We start from the raw sequence: 20,299 nt of genomic DNA, 5'->3' as shown, positions 1-20,299 counted from the left end.
AGTAATCTCGTGTTATTGTTTTTTTTTATTTGCTATTTTTCAACTGCTCGACCAAGCATTCTACAAAAAAGACACAGAAACTTCCCCTTTTCTGTCATGATAAAATCCTAAAAATTTAACACTAGTACAATATTGTAGACAACCATTTTACAGAGCTTGTTAGCTCTAGATGTCTTGAGAAGTAATGCTTAACTCGTAACAAGTTGAACATCGATGATATCATAACTAAATAATATACAGATAAAATATTTGGAAAAGTGATATTGACCAAAGCTAAACAAACATTTATAGACGCTGAAGCATTAATGTATCAATTAGCATTTGGGCATCACAAATATAAGACTACTTCAGTAGAACATTGTCAACATCACAAAAGCGAAAAGTAATGACATATCTAGTTGCACTTGGAACCTACTCATGCAGCTTTAGCTGTTTCACGAGCTAGAGAAAGCTTAGCCAATAGACCACACAGCTGAAGATAAGAACCAACTCCATCACAAATTCTCATATGTGCAAATCCAGTTTCCTACAGTTTGAAGAAATCCATGTCAATCACATACTTCGTAAAAGAAATGGCCTACAGATATAGGAAAACAGAAAAGGAAAAGTTCTATCCTCTGCCAATGAATAAGTAACAAGGGTTGGCAGTTTTAGAACATATTAAAGAGCAGCAATAGGATGAAGCAATGTAAGAACATCTACCTTCATGAATTCCAGTTTCAGGTACTCAACCATATCATAATTTTTTATAATACGAAAAAGTGTCGTGATGATATCTGTGGGGGAATATCCCAAGTCATAAAGTTGCTTGAGGCCCATACAAGCCTCATCAAAATTCCCTTCAATCACATTACGCACCATATTCTTCACATGCAGTGGATGCGGCTGATCACAGACCTGAAACCAACCACAAATTTTAACAAAACCAGTGGTAAATGGTGGCAAACATAAATTGCAAAACATAGTTGATTCTAACCTTAAAAACATTTGCTTGGTTAACAAACTGGAACCCGCTGTATGTTGCTTGCAAGTTATTCAATGCCTGCCTCATATCACCATCAGCAGTGAAGATGATAGCTTCAAGTCCTTCAGGAACATAGGGAACCTTCAACAATAACACAGTTCAATCATGCATTTCCTCAATATTATTGAAGCAAATAGATGGAAACTAAAAACAGTTTTATAACCATATAGGCTATTCCTAACCAGTTCACCTTGCCAATGAAAAGAACCTTTAAAAAAATTCTATAACAAAAGAGCACATAAGCTGTTCATGCCTTATTTAAGGTCCATTTACTGCCAACCCCAATTAGTTTGGGATAAAGGGTGATGTTGATATTGAAAAGAACCCACAATGACTGTAGCCTCATACATACATTTGGCCACCCTTTAAAAGACTAAAATGAGAAACCAAAGAATGCGTACACAACATAACATATCCTCCTACAATATTTAGTTGCAATGAATTACCTGCAAACCTAGATAATGAACTTGGTAACATCACCATACTACCATATCACATAGCAGCAACACAACCAAGCAAGCCAGTAATCACATATTTTAGAAGATCACAGTTTTAAGCGTAAAAGGAATAAAATGGAACAGGTAAAATACAACAAAACATCTGGAACTCGCATATTTACTTAAAAAAAATATTCAGCAAACATCTCCATATAAATAAACTATTACTGGGCTAGCCAGCCAGTTCCTGACAGACAAACCAAAAGGACCTCATCATTTAAAATCTCTTGCAAGAGGTCAAATAACATGAAATCCCTCAGAGGTCATAAAACCATCAAGTTTGTAGCCATTGGAAAAATCAACATGTTAAAATGTCACATTCAATTTCACGAATTTTCAAATCTATACATCGTGCATCTTCCAAAAACATGAAACAAGTCAAAGTCCAATTAATGACATTTTTAAGGTCCTGCACATTGCTGATTAGAAGAAGATTATATTTTGATTTCAAGAAAGCAATAGGATAGAAAAGGTGTCGCACTCTTTGAATCCCCTTCTATTTAGTTGACACGGTGCAGCAAAAATTACCATAGTTCTAAATAGCAAAACTTCAAAATTCTTCATTCAGTTTCTTCCTGACTACACAAAAATAAACATTGTACAACAACATAAGATGAAAAATTCCCAGTGAGGAAGGAATATAAAACTACGGTAGGGAAAACTGATGAACCAAGAGGAAGACCAAGCAAGAAGTTTAAGAGTTAAAAAGAAGGGTAATAATGCAAACAATCAGAAGACAATATAGCATTACATATGAAATTGATACATGAGAATTAATATGAAGGCTAGGAAGAGGTAATAATTTTAGGGTTACCGGGAAAAAAATTTACAGATAAATCTTTCTTCAAAATTAAGAGCTCTCCCTTTCGGTATCAAAGAATGAGTTATGAAAGAAAAATAAAATTGAGAGTAGTCATTGTAATATTAGCCTAAAGTCTTGCGAAAAATACATTAGAACTATGCTCCTCTAAAAATATATGAACACCAATAGCTTCAGCATAAGATGATTAAATGCAGAATACAAATTTGAGATACCTTCTCGGCTTGAACCACTACCATGAGGCGACCGAGTATCTCTTGATCAGATAATCTCAAAAATCGAACAATGGCACATCTACTCTGAATGGGCTCAATAATCTTAGAAGAAGTATTGCAAGCAAGAGCGAAACGAGTAGTATTAGAATATATCTCCATTGTCCTTCTCAAAGCTTGCTGTGCTCCTGAGGTCATGCTAAATTGAAAAAGCAAAAAATAAGAATAGGAAAGTAACACTATGAATTGAAAAACTTAAGGATTAAATTACCATAAAAACAAAACTCACCTATCAGCTTCGTCCAGTATAACAATTTTGTGTCTCCCCTGTGGCAGTGTTACTTTCTTTTGAGCAAACATCTTGATCTTGTTCCTCACAACATCAATTCCTCTATAGTTAAAAAGTGACTGGCTAGGTTAATAGGAACTCATGTGCATTTAGAAAAAATTGATAAAAGTAAAAAAAAAAAAACGAACCTATCGTCTGATGCGTTTAGTTCGAGAACAGCTTCCTTGCAATTTGGTCCAAGAAGTTCATGTGCAAGGGCGAGTATACTAGTGGTTTTGCCAGTTCCAGGAGGACCCTAAAATAAATAACAGAATCAGAATGGAAATGGATTTTTTTTTTTTGTTTGTTAATTTAGGTTAAATTGTGATTAAGATGGTGATGAGAGTACTGATGAAGAGAAGAGACATATCACATACGGATAAAATGAGGTTGGGCATGTTACCGTCACGAGCGATGACTTGGAGCCTGGAAACGGCGTCGTCGTTGCCGACGATGTCAGCGACCTTGCTGGGTCGGTACTTCTCTACCCATGGCACGTCGTAGTTGCTGCTTGATGATGACGATGACGATGCCATGCTTCCGCCAACAACAATCCAACCCCCAAACCCTATATGCTGCTACCCACTTCAAACTTGGAGGGAATTTGTCCTACTCTTTTTTGAGGGAAAAATATCCCCCCTAAATCTGGATTTTATTTAGTACACTCCTAAGTCAGATTTATTAAATATAATAAAAAATAATTTATTTACATTACTTTTATTTTTATAAATGGGGTCTATAAAATAGTAGAGAAAAAAAAAAAATTCAAAGTGATATCCATTTTATATTATGAGTCATTAGTAGTAAAAAAATATTCTCTAGAAAATGTTTTCCCATATTTTTAGTTTCATATCCCATTTTATTATTTTTTAGTATACTCTTGTGGTACTCAAAAAATGTGCTCTGTCCCATTGCAGGCTAATTCATTTTGAAGCAGATTAAAGGTGGTTTCAAATAATATTTTATGAACTTATCTTAATCCTATATGTTTTTATTATGGATTTTATATTTTTCATAATTTTGGTGTTAATATAAATTTTATGTGTGACTTTTTTTAACATATGGGTTTTGAATGATTTTTGTCTCTATAACATAAGAAGGCTCGTCTTATAGATATAAAATCATTTTATTATATGATATAATGTTCATTTAAACTATCATATGACAACAACCTATTGGGCCTTTACCAATTAAAAGGCCAAATGTCCAGCCCAATAAGGAATACACACCTAGGGTTCCTTTGTGTAGTATGATTAGCTGTCATTTGAGTGTGTGAGGAGAGCATTTTCTCAAGAGGGAGAGACCAGCCACCAAAACCAGAAAATTCGCAGGTGAAGAGTGGGAGGAGCAGAGTCTGAAGATTCTGTGATATCTCATTTGTTTGTGGTCTGATTGAGTTGAAATTTTTTCAGCACCTTCCCATCTCATGCCTCTTCATTTCTACCGGTCAGAATCTTGATCGGAGGTCTGCATCAGCAGCAGAAAATTGCAAACCGAAGTGGTCTGTGTGCAGAGTTCTGCAAAAGGCACCAAGGTTGCGAGATTCGTCTCTCCCAAATGAACCGTTGATCTGAGCTGAAATTTTGATACAAGGTTAATAACATACTGTACTAGATTTTGACCGTTCAGTTTTGCGATTGGAGCTGTCAAGAGGGAATTATTCAGCTCTAAACAGAGGTCGTCATTTTTCTGCTCTGTTCTGGGCAGTGAAGTTCAGAGAGAGGTTTCTCTTTGGTCAACCGTGCGATTGTCCTCAAAATTAGTCAGTGTGTTCCTCTCTTGTTTTTCTTTAATCTGACCGTTGCGATTTGGAAGTAGACGCCTCTGTTGTTTTAGATTAATTTCGGACAGAAGCTTGGTCATATATGTATGTCTCTTGCATTTTTTGTACAATTAGTTGGGAAGTTGTTTTGATGGTGCTATAGCTGATTGTAATTGCTTTGGAACCTTTTGTAATCTCAATTTGTTGATAGTGGAGAATTTGGGTGGATTATGAAATCGGTCCCGTGGTTTTTACTCCTCACATTGAGGAGGTTTTCCACATTAAAATTGACTTGTGTTGCTTGGTGTTTTTGGTTCATGCATAATTGTCATTAGAACATATATTTTGCTTGTTGGAAACCATTCTAAACAGGTTCTGGAAGGGAAAATTGGTGTTTATTTCCCAACACAACCAAATTGACATCTTTTTCTAAATAAATTATTCAAATATCTCATTTCAGAAAAGTTTTGCTAGAATGTTCTGTGGCAGTGGTCGAGTTAGAATTTTTGGTTTGATAAAATACCAAACGCAATGGCGAACACAAGGCCGCACCTTGCCACTGTTTCTACATGCAACTCCAAATTCGTATAACCTATTTGCTCAAAGGGATTATCTTAGAGATGGAATACAACCAGAGAGAAGAGGACAGAGGGTGAAAGGCTTTCCCTCATGGGTTGTGGACCATGTGATGCAATAGAATAAGTCCATGGGCCTTTTATCATATAATTGTCATTGTATTAGTGTAACTAGTTAGTAAGCGGCAGTTAGACACGTGCTGGTTGATGTGTCAAGATTAAGAGAGTTTGCATGTATAAATACTGACATGTGTAATGAGACAGGTATCATTGTTAATTGAAGAAATATATTGAGACAGTTATTCAGTTACAGAGACTATCTCTGTATCATTGGTGCTTTCGTTCTTGTGGAGTCAAGATCCCAAACCCATGGCGATCATGAAACTTCAAGAGTTAGCAGAGGAGTTCATGCAGTATCGCGAGCAAAACAATCAACGCATTGAGCTGTTGTTCACGGCGATGGAAAATCGATTCCAGGAAATGCAGAATACAATTCGTGAATCCAACATTCAATCACAAGGTACAACTTCTGATGTTCATAGCAATAATGTGGCTTCATCAGGGCCTCGAGTAGTCAATCATCATGTTGCAAGTAATGAGGATCCACGTTCGGTGCTAAAATTCATCAAGCCCGAAATTCCCAAATTTGATGGGAAAGACCCAAATATATGGATTTTTAAGACTTATTTGTTCTTCAAAATTCAACATGTGCCAGAACAACTCAAGATGGAACTTGCTGGGTTGCGCATGGAGGGAATAGCGGCAGATTGGTTCCAGTGGATGTTTAGTAGTGGTACTCTCAATTCGTGGGAACAATTTGTGAGAGCTGTTCGGGAACGATTTGGACCTTCAACATACAAGGATATTAGAGGAGTGTTAGCTAAGTTGATGCAGTCTGGTACATTAGCGGATTATATGGCAGAATTTCAACGATTAATGAATCAAGTCTCTAATGTCAATGATGAGTTATTGATGACTTTTTTTGTTGCGGGCTTACAACCGGAGTTACAAGGGGCAGTTCAATTGAGATGGCCTACTTCCTTGCACCAAGCTATGCAACTTGCTATAGCTTATGACAGTCATCATGGAGAATTGCGTTCTTCATTTCAAAATCAGCAGAAGAAATTTGTTCCTCGATCTAATGTAGGACCAACACCAGAGAAGGTAACCTCTAATTCATCCACTACACTATCAGTTTCAAATTCCAATTTACCTATTCAAAAGATGTCTTCTGAAGATTTAGTCAAAAAGAGAGAATTGGGATTGTGTTATGTTTGTGATGAGAAATGGTCCAAGAAACATAGATGTAGTAACGCACAGATGTTGGTGTTGGTAGTGGACAGTGATGAATCCGATGGAGAATCAGATGAGGAGATTATTTGGCGTAAGGAAGAATCCACAGACATTAAAATGGATGCAGCACTGCATTCATTATCTGGTAGGACAGATGTCAAATCCTTGGTTTTATTGGCAGATATGGTTGTAGGCAGAATCAAAATTTTGGTCGATTCAGGCAGCTCTCATAACTTCATTCAAAGAGGTTTGGTAGAAGAGCTACAATTGAATATGGTTAGAACTAATAAAATGTGAGCGTTCATGGGGAATGGTGAATTTTTGATTTGTGACAGGAAGTGTCTACAAGTACATATGTTGATTCAAGGTCACACATTTGTGACTGATTTATATGTTTTGGACTTGTGCAATCTCAAGATAGTTTTGGGGATGCAATGGCTGGTTACCTTGAGGAGAGTCACTCACAATTATGGGGAGTTGTCCATGGAGTTTACTCGGAATAACAAGCTAATATCTTTGAAGGGTATTGAGCCACACCAGAAACAGCAGCTGGAAACTGAGAATGACACAACAATGCATGCCTTGGTTGTTCAGGAACCAAACAAGCAGTTCGAGGTCAATTCTGAACTGCTTCACATTCAAGATAAAATTCCAGAGGAGCTTTGGGCAATTTTGTCAAAGTCTCAGTATGTGTTTGAGTTGCCTAAAGCACTACCTCCATTTAGAGAATTGACACATGCCATTCCATTGGTGGATGAATCCAAAGCTGTGAAAGTCAAGCCTTATAGATATCCTCATCATCAAAAGGAAGAAATTGAAAGGCAGGTAACTGAACTTTTAAATTCTGGTTGGATACAACAAAGTCATAGTGCCTTCTCTTCTCCAGTTTTGTTAGTGAGAAAACATGATCATACTTGGAGAATATGCATTGACTATAGAGCTTTAAATGATTTAACAGTCAAGAATGCTTTTCCTATACATACTATAGACGAGCTCCTAGATGAATTATACAATGCTAAATTGTTTAGCAAGCTTGATCTAAGATCAGGTTACCATCAAATACGTATGAAGCATGAAGACATACACAAGACAGCATTTAGAACTCATGAATGACATTATGAGTTCAAGGTTATGCCATTTGGCTTAACCAATGCTCCTGCAACTTTTCAAGCAACTATGAATCAAATTTTTAGACCATTCCTTCGTAAATTCATTGTTGTTTTCTTTGATGATGTCTTGATCTACAGTTCCTCCATGACAGATCATCAACATCATTTGGCTACAGCTTTAAATTGCTTAATTGATAACTCATTTTTTGTCAAATTGAGCAAATGTGAATTCGGGGTAAGTGAGATTGCATACTTGGGTCATGTTGTGACAGTAAAGGGTGTGAAAGCTGACCCTAAGAAGATTGAGGCTATGCTAGAATGGCCAATTCCTAAGTCTCTCAAGCAATTCAAAGCTTTTTTGGGACTCACAGGCTACTACAGGAAATTCGTGCAAGGCTATGCTTTTTGGCCCAACCTTTAATTGATTTGTTGAAGAAGGATAAACGGGACTGGACTTTGAATGCAGATGCTGCTTTTCAAACTTTGAAAGTAGCCATGTCCACTACTCCAGTCTTACAATTACGCGATTTCAAGTCATCCTTCATAGTGGAATCAGATGCATCCAATATTGGAGTTGGAGTAGTGTTATTACAAGGCAATAAACCAGTATCCTATTTTAGTAAGAAATTATGACCAAGAATGGCAGTAGCTTCTGCATATGTCAGGGAGCTGTATCCTATAACAGAAGCAATCAAAAAATGGCGCCATTATCTCCTTGGTTCCCATTTTATAATCAAGACTGACCACCAAAGCTTGAGAGAACTTTTGAGGCAGACAATTCAGACTCCAGAACAGCAAAAGTATGCGTACAACTTAATGGGGTACAATTTTACTATAGAGTACAAATCAGGTTCTTCTAACATAGTGGCTGATGCTCTTTCTAGACAATTCTCAGAAGAGGAAGCCACTCACTGTTGTGTCCTTCGATCTGAACCTTCATTTGATATATGGTTAAAAATCAAGGAGGATAATTCCACTGACACAGAACTTCTAGCTATTCACAGAACAATTGATGATGGATCACAGGCCAATTCTGCCATATCTAGGAGAGATGGCATACTGTTCAACAATAATCGATGTATGTTGGGTTCTACATCCACATTAAAGGTTTTGTTATTGACAGAGGCTCATTGCACTCCATTGGGAGGACACGTAGGGGTTCACAAGACATTTCTTCGTTTATCCACTTCCTTTATATGGAAGAACATGAGGCAGGATGTCAAAGCCTTTGTCAAGGAATGTTCTATTTGCCAACAGATCAAAAGTTCCACTCAGGTACCCCTTGGACTGTTACAACCATTGAAAACACATGATGCTATTTTTGATGATTTAACACTCAATTTCATTACTGCATTGCCCAAATCTCATGGTTATACAGCGATATTAGTCGTAGTTGACAGGTTATCTAAGTATAGTCATTTTGGACCATTGCCAACTTCACACACAGCAGCTTCTGTGGCTACTTTGTTATGTGATATGGTGGTTAAACATCATGGTTTTCCTAGATCTTTGGTATCTGACAGGGACCCTATATTCATGAGCAAATTCTGGAAGCAATTATTTCAATTAAGTGAAACTCATTTGCTGGCTAGCTCTTCCTACCATCCACAAACTGAAGGCCAGTCAGAAGTAACCAACCGCTACTTGGAACAATATTTGCGTGCCTTCTGTTTTGAACAGAACACAAAGTGGTCTCAATGGTTAGGTTGGGCTGAGTTGCATTACAGTACTTCAGTGCACTCAGCCATACAAATGTCTCCCTTCCAAGCGATTTATGGAAAGCTTCCAACACTGATTCCTCAATACCAGAAGGACACAATTAGTGTGGAAGCAGTGGATATGATGCTATAGCAAAGAGGTGAGGTATTGAAATTGCTTAAGGTGCAATTGCAGCATGCTCAACACAGGATGAAAGTTCAAGCTGACCGACATCGTAAGGAACGTTTCTTTCAAGTTGGTGATAAAGTTTTAATCAAACTCCAACCATATCGCCAAGTTTCAGTGGAAAGAAGAGCTAATCATAAGTTGGCCAAACGTTTTTTTGGTCCTTACACCATTGAAAGAGTTATCTGCCCTGTAGCTTATAAGGTCACTTTACCTGAAGACAGCTTAATTCATCCTACTTTTCATATCTCAGTCTTGAAACCATTTTATGGTTCATCAGGTCCGAGTTTTGAACCTTTGCCAACCAAGAGCATTGACAACAAACCAGTTCAAGTTTCTGTTGCTATATTAGCTTCGAGATCAACTGTGGTGGGAGGCAAATCTGTTCTTCAGAAGTTAGTTCAATGGTCTTCATTTGTGCCTGAAGATGCGTCCTGGGAAAATGCTGAGGAGTTGCTTCATACATATCCCAACCTTGAGGACAAGGTGGCTTTCGAAGAGAGGGAAGATGTCAGAGATGGAATACAACCAGAGAGAAGAGGACATAGGGTGAAAGGCTTTCCCTCATGGGCTGTAGACCATGTGATGCAATAGAATAAGTCCATGGGTCTTTTATCATATAATTGTCATTGTATTAGTGTAACTAGTTAGTAAGCAGCAGTTAGACACGTGCTGGTTGATGTGTCAAGATTAAGAGAGTTTGCATGTATAAATACTGACATGTGTAATGAGACAGGTATCATTGTTAATTGAAGAAATATATTGAGACGGTTATTCAGTTACAGAGACTATCTCTGTATCAGATTAGTTCCCAATATGGCAGCCACAACAGCTATATTGAAGCAAGTGGAGCTCAAAACTTAAAAATTGAAGACACACTACATAACAAGACAAAGGTAGAAACTTTGAAAAGAATGTGGGTTAATTCTGAGAACGAGTCTCATTAATCTTTTATTTATTTTTTCTTTACACATAAAATATATATATATATATATATATATATATATATATATATATATATATATATATATATATAATCTTGCATGCAATATAATAAATAGTTCACAGATTATGGTAATTTGGCAAATAATTTTATTCGCGAGGTACGTGGCTTGGGAATTTGCAAGATATCAGTATGTACATGTAAATAAAATCCCTGTCTTATCATAAAATATATTTGGGAGAATTGACTATTAATCTATCATGTTGCATGATATAACAAATGTCATGTTGTGAGACAAAAAATATGAGGCCCACTTAATTTTTTTATTATAAAAAAACAAAAAAGGTAACACACGTTTCTATGTCTCACGACATGACATATGCTATATAATGTAAGATAACACTCAATTATCTCAACATATTTAAGCTAAAATATAAAATGTGGGCAAAAGTCATCAAAATAATACTTAAAGGGCCTGTTTGGTAGCCGGAATGTTTTGTGTTGTCTGGGAAAATGACATTGGGTTTTCCAAAATGTTGTGTTTGGTATCAATCGTAAAATTTTTATCCCAGATTTGTTTGGCCTGTGTAAAATAGCATCCAACCTCTAAGATAAAAATTCCATAGATTTGTTGGCATTTTGGATTCCCCGGGGAAAAGAAAAAAGAAGCGCGAACTTTGTTACCAAATTACCCTTGAGATTGCTACCTTGTTAAGAAAGAGAATAATGGACTGTACTTTATCAATCTCACTTCCGAAAGAGTAGCTTTCGTCTTTGCTTTGTGAAATCTAAATCTAAGAGAACAATGTTCGACAGTAACCCGAATGAGTGTGTGTCCAACTATGGCATCTCTGCCGACGAAGCCCAGCACAATGTCTTCACAACTGCGTCCTATTCTTCCCACTCCTTTCAAATACGATGACAGAGCTCTTCTGAAAAACCATGGAACCCCACCTCTCGAGAAAATATTTCTTCTAACTACAGTGGCTGAAGAAAACCCTGACCCAAATGCATATTTCAACGTACAAATACATGTTTGAATACAAAAAATAGAGGCAGGGTTATTTTTGTAAAATAACCCCACATTCCCAGTAATATTTCATTATCAACCAAACACAGACTTAGTAAACTTAACCAAATAATCCAAGCAAAATTTGCACCTACAAAACAACTTTTTGATAACATTTCAGTAAAATATATTTTCAACTACATTATGGTAATAATTATTTCCCGAATACAAAAAAAGTTTTCCTGTACCAAACGCCCCCAAAGTCTTTTTAACGTAATTTTTAAGTTAAAACTAAGAATTTAAAATAAAAATAAAAATTATTCTTGATTATATAAATTTTCTAACTTAAAATGGCATATTGGATTTAGATTTTAAAAAAAATTATGAGGTAAAAAATACTACTGATTTTAATAGCTTTTTAAGGACAACACGAATTTACAAATATTTTTTAAAAGAATCTTTTTATTATCAAGATTTTACAATATTGTATTAGAAATGATAATATGGATTTATTGTATAGGATTCTTTCCTTAATCCTTTCTTAGTTAATTGCACAGTTGGCCAATAAAGTATTGACTCATAAATTGGGTCCATAGCATTTCGTAAAATAACTTTCATTAACTTTGTTTCTAATTAAAATTATCATAAAAGGGTATTAAAATATCTATTATTTAAATAAATACAAATATGATAAGAAATAAAACACACATAAAAATTTTAAAGGACAAAAATAGATCAAAGTTTGAATAAATGTAATTTTAGGGTGTGCATGACAACTTTATCGGAATTAATTCTTTTTTAATTTTTGTTCCCGAGAACAGAAATGGATAGGAAACTCGTTTGGTAAAACCAGTTTATTTTTTTGTTCCTGGGATGAACTGTTTTAATTTTTGTGCTGGGGAGCAAAAAAAAGAATCAATTTTTTTTTTTGCTTTTTTGTTCCCGGACACAAAATGAGAAACACTTATCTCTCTCAATCAGTCTCCACCTCTACCATCATCACCACCACCACCATCATCCCGACACGATTGTCGCCACCATCGTCTCCGCCGCCATCGTACCACTTGTGCCGTCGTCACCACCCCTCACCACCACGATGTCACCGCCACCATTACCACCACCTCCACCCATCACTACCACCATGCCACCGTCACCACCACAACTACCACCGCCGACGCCGCCACCACCACCACCACCACCACTATCACCGCCACCGTCACCACCGCCATCAACCACCACCACCATCGTAACCACTGCCGTCACCGCCACCATCGCCATCACATGCCAGTGCCACCACCCCCATCGTCATCACTACCACCACCACTACTATCACCACCACTACCATTGCTGCAACCACTACCGTCTCCACCACCGTCGTCGTCGCCGCTACTAACCACCACCACCATCGTCACAACCATTACCGTCACCACCACCACCATTACACCACCACCACCACTGTCACCTATCACCACCGCCGCAGTCACTACCACCACCACCACTACCATGATACCTTCACAACCACCACCACCATGCCACTACTACCATTGTTACCGCCACCAACCACCATACCCACCACCATTGTCGTTGCCACTGCCATCACCTCCACCACCACCATCCTTACCACTACCACCGCCATTGTCGCAGCCACTGTCGTCACTGCCACCACCACTATCTTCACCACATCACTGCCACCACCACTATTGCGCCGCCGCCGCCACCACCACCACCACCACAACCACACAATATAGAAAGGAAAGAGTTGATTCGAATTTTTTTTATATTTAATAGGAATTATTTTTTATTATATTATTTGTTGTGTTATCAAATACAATTCTCATTCTCGGAATAAAAATAGAACATGTTATCAAACACATTTTTTTCCTCAGAAACTGTTCCAAGGCACATAAATAGAAAAGAATTGTTTATTTTCAGAAATAATGCTCGGGAATATAATGGTTGTCCTGCACACCCTTATTCATTCTCCTCATTAACGTTTTTAGCATTTTAGAAGGATGCGGAGATCAAAAGATTTATCGTTAGGATAGAGAATAGAATTTATAAATTTCATGGTAGAATAAGGACATAATTAAAAAATAATATAAAGACTCAAAAACAGTTGACATATATCTTTAAAAAACTCTCTCTGGGAGCTTATAGTCTTTTTTATTTTATTTATTTTCTTATATATATTTTTTAAATAAAATTTTTGGTGAAAGTATATGGAAAAAATAATATTTGTCTTTTAAAGTATAACTTTGTATCATTTTGGATCCTAATATTTGATTTCCGATTATTAATGATTATAATTTATTACGAATTACGAATTACTTAATAAATTTAACTCAATAAATTATAATCACTGATTGACGAAAATCAATGATTATGATCTAAAATTACATAAAGTTATATACTTTAACAAGACAAACGTTTTTCCCAAAAATATATTTGGCTAAAGAAACTAAAAAAACCTGTCAAATGGATACTTCAACTCACATAACTAACCTCAAATAAAATTCAAAAGATATACCGCAATATATATATATTTTAAAAAAATAGATATCCTAACACTTCTTGAGTGCATAACTAAATTCTATGGAGGCAGCATCTAATGACATAATCCTGATCGATTACGAATCCCTTTTAATTGAATTCAAATCTCTTCATTGTTGATTAAAAAATCATTTACATAAAAAAATCAAGTTTTCAATTTAATCAGACTTCATTGATCATGCTCGAATGCCTTTCATAAAAGAAAGTAGTCGCCTGTTGTCTACCTAGCATAAACCAATAAGAATGTAAGCTTTTAAAGAAAAGTTTGTTGTGAATATCATATTATATATTGAATACCATGCCGACATTTATGACTCTTTTTTATTTTTGGAAATAAACGACATTTATGACTCTGAAGCTTCATGAAAATCCCACCAAGTGCAGTAAAAAAAAATTAAAAAAAAAACGAAAAAACGAAACTAATATTTGGTCCTAACTGGTCTACGTTGTTCCATTTAATTTTAGCGGGAACAAAAAATGCGCGTCCGGTAAACAAAAAAAAAAAAAAAACCAATCAAAACGGCACCGCATGAAAATATTGACAACGACCCCGAGAAAAGAAAGAAATCACAATCGTAATCTTAATTTCCGTTTTCAGACACTTCACAATTCCATGTCCTCGTTCGATTCTACCTACAAATCTGGCAACAAATAATCGTCGATTTCGAAAACCCTCTCGAATCTCTTCTCTTCTCTAACAGTATCAGTAACTAGATTTAGATGTCGTGAACTGAATCACGTTCTTTTTTTTTTTTTTTTGGGGGGGAAAACAAAGGAAGACGACAATCACAACACATTTTACATGGCGACGACAAGGTCACCGAACCGTTCCTACGAGGACGCCGCCGATCCGACTCCGTTCATCGGCAATTCATCTGACGAATCGAACTCCGGCCGTCGTTTGGTTCGCCGGCAGAGCCTGCGGCAGGCTGCGCGGTTCCTGAGGCAGGCGAGTGGGCGGAGGATGTTGCGGGAGCCGTCGATGGTGGTGAGGGAGACGGCGGCGGAGCAAATTGAAGAGAGGCAGAGCGATTGGGCCTATTCGAAGCCCGTGGTGGTCCTTGATATTCTCTGGAACTTGGCGTTCATCGTTGCGGGGGCTACGGTGTTGGTTCTGAGTCGGAATGAGTCTCCGAGCGTTCCTCTCAGGTTGTGGATTGTAGGGTACGCTCTGCAGTGCATCCTTCACGTTGTGTGCGTCTGCGTCGAGTATCGGAGGCGGAGGCGGGAACGGTTGAACTCCAATAACGCCGTGCTAGACGGCGTCGTTGGAGTTGGGGGCAGTGGGGATTTGAGCTCGGGTTCTATGGATGGTTCTGGGCAGTACATGTCATTGTCGCAATTCGAAGAGGATGGTGTAAGGTGAATTTCTGAAGCATAAATGAGACATTTATTTGAACTTTTGAAATTTTAGGGATGCAAAACTTATCCTTAATAAAAATTTGAGTGCTTTTCCCCTGTGGAATAAGTTGATGCCTGATATGAATTCAGGTTGCTTTGAGCCATATAATTAGGATTAGGAATAGTGTTGATATCTATTCTGGGTTTTGAGGAACCTACATGCTTTCATATGTTTCCTATGATGTGATGAAACTCCGTTGAACTAATTGGAGTGTCATGGTATATGCCGTTTTTGACTGAATATGTTTTTGGGATGTGCATGTGAAATTGTTGGGTACCCACACACCTTGTGTTTCAAGTTCCATTTATTTAGTGAAAAATAGCTATGTTAATTGAAAACTCTAGCAAACCTTCAATTCATGTCAAAGACTCATATGGCAAGGTTTCTCAATAGTTAAATTAGAAAGAAAAAAAAAGTTAGTTCAAAATATATCAAATGCTTCAATTTTCAATCCTCTTGAAGTCCTCTTAAGTCTGAAGATCTCTAAAATCTGTCTCAAATTACTTTGAGTGATTGAAAATGATGTTGTAACTTAGCTCTGATTGTAGAAAGAGATGATATAGGCTGTCATAAATTATCAGATAATAGAGTTATTTTTTATTCAATCTCTCGAAGCACAGGTGTACTACATAGGTTTATGTACCCTTTAACACTTCTGATTTTTGAACCCCGACCGGTGTGATGACTAAGTATTATAAATCAGCTTTCAGCCTTGGTTTTCTTAATGTGAAATACTAAAATTGTAAATACTAGATGATATGGGACAAATGCTTTATTGCCCTGATTTAATTTCCAAAAAGATTATATAATGCCTTTGTTTAAGACTAATAACTTGTGTGTCTTTTTTAATTTAACGTTTTTTTTATGTTATGAATTAACCTCCTAACTTGATTAATATGGCACACACATTACTTTTGGGATAAAAGAAGATGCTTTCTAAATTTATGCATAAGAATACAAAGTTGTGGTTTGAAAAAACAATATTGGACATATTAGCTTGAGAAATTAGTACCATCAATCATTGATTTATTCATAATTTTTTTTTAAAATACTTTATGTTTTGCGTTTTCATGATTTTCTTTTTTTCCAAGCAGTATGGCGAAGCATTTGGAATCAGCCAACACAATGTTTTCTTTTATTTGGTGGGTCGTTGGATTCTATTGGGTATCAGCTGATGGTCAAGCTTTGGTCCAAGATTCTCCTCAGCTTTACTGGTTTGTTCTCTCTCTTTCTCTCTCTCTCGCACTTGTGCATGCGTGTACACATACATGCGCAATGCAACTTGTTCATATATCTATTATTATATTTCTTTGTTATTTATTTTCCTTTTGGGAAATATATTTTATTTTAGTTGATTGCTTTTGACAAAATCTACTTGTGTTGCAGGTTATGTATAGTCTTCCTGGGTTTTGATGTTTTCTTTGTCGTTTTCTGTATTGCACTGGCATGCATCATTGGTATCGCTGTTTGCTGTTGTCTTCCATGTATCATTGCACTTCTGTACGCAGTTGCAGACCAGGCAAGTCATGGTCATTACTTGTTCTTGTTTGAGTTGGAATCAATTTATGAATGTAGTGCCTCAAATTTTACTTTAGTTAGCAGCATTTACTGAGTCTTAATGGAAATTGGTAAAATGTATGGTTCCAAATATTAAGTACTTTTGAATTCATTGAGGCTAAATGAAATGGAAGGATGAAACTAGAATGACTGGAATTGCTATTCGGTATAAAGAGATATCCATATGCCGTGTACAGGCAAAACTAAATATATGAAATCATAATTTATTTTTTGTTACTTGTTGTGGTGTGACATTAATAAGATCCTTTAGAATATAAGATGCTGAGCAGAACTTCTGATTGAAATGACTGGGAGGGTTAAAGATTGAAGTATTGTATCTTATATTATGTCAGTCATATGGATTGTTACAAAGGAGAAGTATAACATTTATTCTTCTGCTGAAGACGAACAACCTAAGCTAAACCGTAATATGTTGAACTGGAGATTGCTATTTGTGACTTTCTGGGGGAGCAGGCACCTGTAGCAAACCGGAAATAGTGATTGTCTTAATTGTGTGCCTCTTGCTTAACCTTTGCTAGTAACTAATTTTTGTCTCTGTTACTAACCGTTGCCTTCCTGAAAAAAAGAAAAAGAAATAGTGTTGTGAATACATTAAGAAGAAATGTTTTGATATCATGAAATAGACTGGGCAATTTTTGAAGAATCTGACAGCTACTGCAAAGTGGTGTATGAAAAATAAATGTTTAAAATGTAAAGTACGAGACAGATTCTGATAAACTCTGTGAAACTTGAAATGCAAAATTGATTTTTGATTAGGTGTAGCTAATTTTGAGATGTTTGCATGGATGATATTAAAGGTGGCATGACCAGCTGTGATGAGTAAAAGGTCAACTTCTTATGGTTGATTTATTGGGAAAACCTTGGAGACTGTTTATGAACTTGTATCACTTAGATTTTCTTAACATTGAAGGTGAGGTGAATTATAACATTATATGCTTATGATAAAGGTTATGACTTGTCCTATAGTTGTTTGTTCTGAGATAATTTTCTTTATTCTGAGATTTGTATGCTTCATTCAGGTTGATGTTATTGACCTTCTAGGATCTGTGAGAAGGTGTAAACTTTGTCATATTATTTGCTTTCCTACAACTTGGTTGATTGTGAGTGTATTACTATTTATTGAGTGTTTGAGTGGACATGATGACAATGGCTTGTAGTTTAAGAGTCTTTAATTTTTGAAATATTTGTTCTAATGTGTTAATTGTACTGTTCCTTGCCTTCATGCCTTTCTCTCCTTTTTGGGGGTCCAAAAAATGCAGGAAGGAGCATCAAAAGAAGACATTGAGCAGTTGTCAAAATTCAAATTCCGAAGAACTGAAAGTAATGAGAAACTTGCTGGTAGTACACAAGGACCAGTTGGAGGAATAATGACTGAATGTCATGCTGATTCTCCTATTGAACATGTTCTTTCAGATGAGGATGCGGTATGTTGTGCTTTTTTGTTATGTATGGGCATAACGTTTTCTCCTTTGTCCCGGTGTTCTTTTTGCTCTGTCTCTCACTAGATATTATTTAAATATATTTCTAAAGGGAAATCCATGTGATATTCCAAACACTGACTTCGTTATAAGCTCTAGCAAGGAGTCTTGTTTTGAACACATTCTTACTGTGGAGGATGCAATATGTATATATTTTGGTATGGAATTTGACATAATGGTTCAAGCACATGAGAGATAATTTTGCTATAATAATTTAATGGTTTGAAAACACTGGATGCTCCCTCTGTTGTTCTGCTAAACTGAAATTTTCTTTTTTGGGTGGTAAACTGTAGGAATGTTGCATCTGCCTTTCTGCTTATGATGACGGGGTTGAACTGAGACAACTTCCTTGTGGTCACCATTTTCACTGTGCCTGTGTGGACAAATGGCTGTATATTAATGCTACTTGCCCCCTCTGCAAGTATAACATCTTGAAAACTAGCAGCCCTGGTCAAGAAGTGTAGAAAATATCAGACGAGTTCCTAGCAGCCAAGTTGGGGAATTTGCATACTCTCTTGGTTCGCAATATAATAGGCACAGCGTGTTAATATACTTCAGTACACCTTTATAGTTGCTGCTGCTGCTGCTGTGTGCTTGTTTATCTTGTAGTGATAGTTGTTTACATTATTCATCATTATAGTGGTTTTTAACTGGTTGTGTATATCTGCTTCGTTCTCTCAGAGCTATACTGGCTTTTGTAATCCCGAGGAAGGCTGTATTATGTGTATCGTTTGAGCTTGTTCAGTCCAACCTTCCTCCTTGTTTATCACTGTTAGCGAGTTTCTACATTCAAATCAAGGCCGTCTTTGTTAGACTGTTGTTGGTTATTTACCAATAGTTTGAAAGGCTGCTGAATCTAATGGTGCAGAATGATGCTAGGATAATGAGTGGCTACAAGCTGAATCCGAGGAAGAACTGGATGTTATGACCATCAAAAGTTGGCAGCTATGGTTTTGCTGAATCACATGACAGTTCAGAAGTCCGAATTATGGTGGTTTTGCGTTCATCTGATATTTGGTGGAATGATTGGGGTTGTATAGATTCCTAATGAAGTCCATCGAAGTCTCATGCATGAACATTGGACAAAATTCAAAGGAGTTAGGCTTTCATATGCTAGAAACATTTTGAATGTTAGAAAGAACATTGATGAGTGATAATTCGTCCATTATGAGTCTCGATAAGTATATTTATGATTTAATTATGGTGAGGATTATGAACTCTTGCTGCTGGGTAAAGGCAAAGAGATTTATAATTGTTTTTATAGTTGTATTTTTGTTGGTTCCTTTTTCTTTATAGCAAAAGTTGTGTAGAATACCAGTCAGACACACGTTCCAACGCATAGTTGCGTGCGTTGATCTAAAATGGTCCCAGCCTGGGAATCAGAGAATTCTAAGCCCAGAAAAATATCTCAGCTGGTCCAAGCCTCTGATGCAAAAACCCCGATCCAAAAATTGCTCAACAGATGAAATCTGTCAAACAATCACAGAAACTATCAGTGGGCTAACATGGGTAAAATAAAAATAAAAATAACTAAAACAATATAAGAAAAGAGATTATCATTTTTGCTTCGGTGGTAGAATTTTTTTTTATGTCACTAGAAAACAATGATGGGGTTTATTAATGTCTCGAGTGGATTGAGAGGAGAGGAGAGGAGAGTTGCCGTCACTTGTCAGTACTGAAGGAGCAGCGAAAACAACGGTTTCAACCGTGGCTAAATTAGGTACGCACCTGACTTTCAGAGGTGTCAAGCGCTATTGTGTGAAAATTGTCCCACGCCGTTAGAGATTGTTGGATTATTTCTCCTTAATTAGATATAAGTTCTAATGCATGGAAGA

General features: G+C 36.6%; 2 protein-coding genes across 4 annotated transcripts; one reads left to right on the top strand and one right to left on the bottom strand.

The window, feature by feature from the left end:
* Positions 1–269: 269 nt before the first annotated feature.
* Positions 270–3,484, bottom strand: LOC133307678 (replication factor C subunit 2). The gene is made up of 7 exons (XM_061508232.1): positions 3,259–3,484; positions 3,031–3,137; positions 2,843–2,944; positions 2,557–2,752; positions 977–1,105; positions 703–897; positions 270–526 (listed from the first exon to the last, which is right to left on the bottom strand). Exons 1-7 carry the CDS (start codon positions 3,415–3,417, stop codon positions 416–418), a joined length of 999 nt encoding a protein of 332 aa, XP_061364216.1. The 5' UTR covers positions 3,418–3,484; the 3' UTR covers positions 270–415.
* Positions 3,485–14,629: 11,145 nt separating this feature from the next.
* LOC133307671 (E3 ubiquitin-protein ligase At1g12760) lies at positions 14,630–19,739 on the top strand. 3 transcript variants are annotated; one of them, XM_061508223.1, is made up of 5 exons: positions 14,630–15,368; positions 16,500–16,622; positions 16,795–16,927; positions 18,246–18,410; positions 18,758–19,739. In XM_061508223.1, the coding sequence occupies exons 1-5, from the start codon at positions 14,809–14,811 to the stop codon at positions 18,926–18,928; spliced, it is 1,152 nt and encodes a 383-aa protein (XP_061364207.1). In that variant the 5' UTR covers positions 14,630–14,808; the 3' UTR covers positions 18,929–19,739. The 3 variants fall into 3 exon arrangements, with proteins under 3 accessions (XP_061364207.1, XP_061364205.1, XP_061364206.1); XM_061508221.1 differs by having other exon boundaries at positions 16,503–16,622; positions 18,758–19,738; XM_061508222.1 differs by having other exon boundaries at positions 16,503–16,622; positions 16,795–16,931; positions 18,250–18,410; positions 18,758–19,738.
* Positions 19,740–20,299: the final 560 nt, after the last annotated feature.

The sequence above is a fragment of the Gastrolobium bilobum genome, unplaced genomic scaffold (assembly GCF_033153095.1).
Source record: "Gastrolobium bilobum isolate Gb01-03AN ecotype WA unplaced genomic scaffold, APGP_CSIRO_Gbil_v1 utg3850, whole genome shotgun sequence".
NCBI lineage: Eukaryota > Viridiplantae > Streptophyta > Magnoliopsida > Fabales > Fabaceae > Gastrolobium > Gastrolobium bilobum.
The sequence above is the reverse complement of the archived record's forward strand: the minus strand, read 5'-3'. Positions and strand labels throughout refer to the sequence as shown.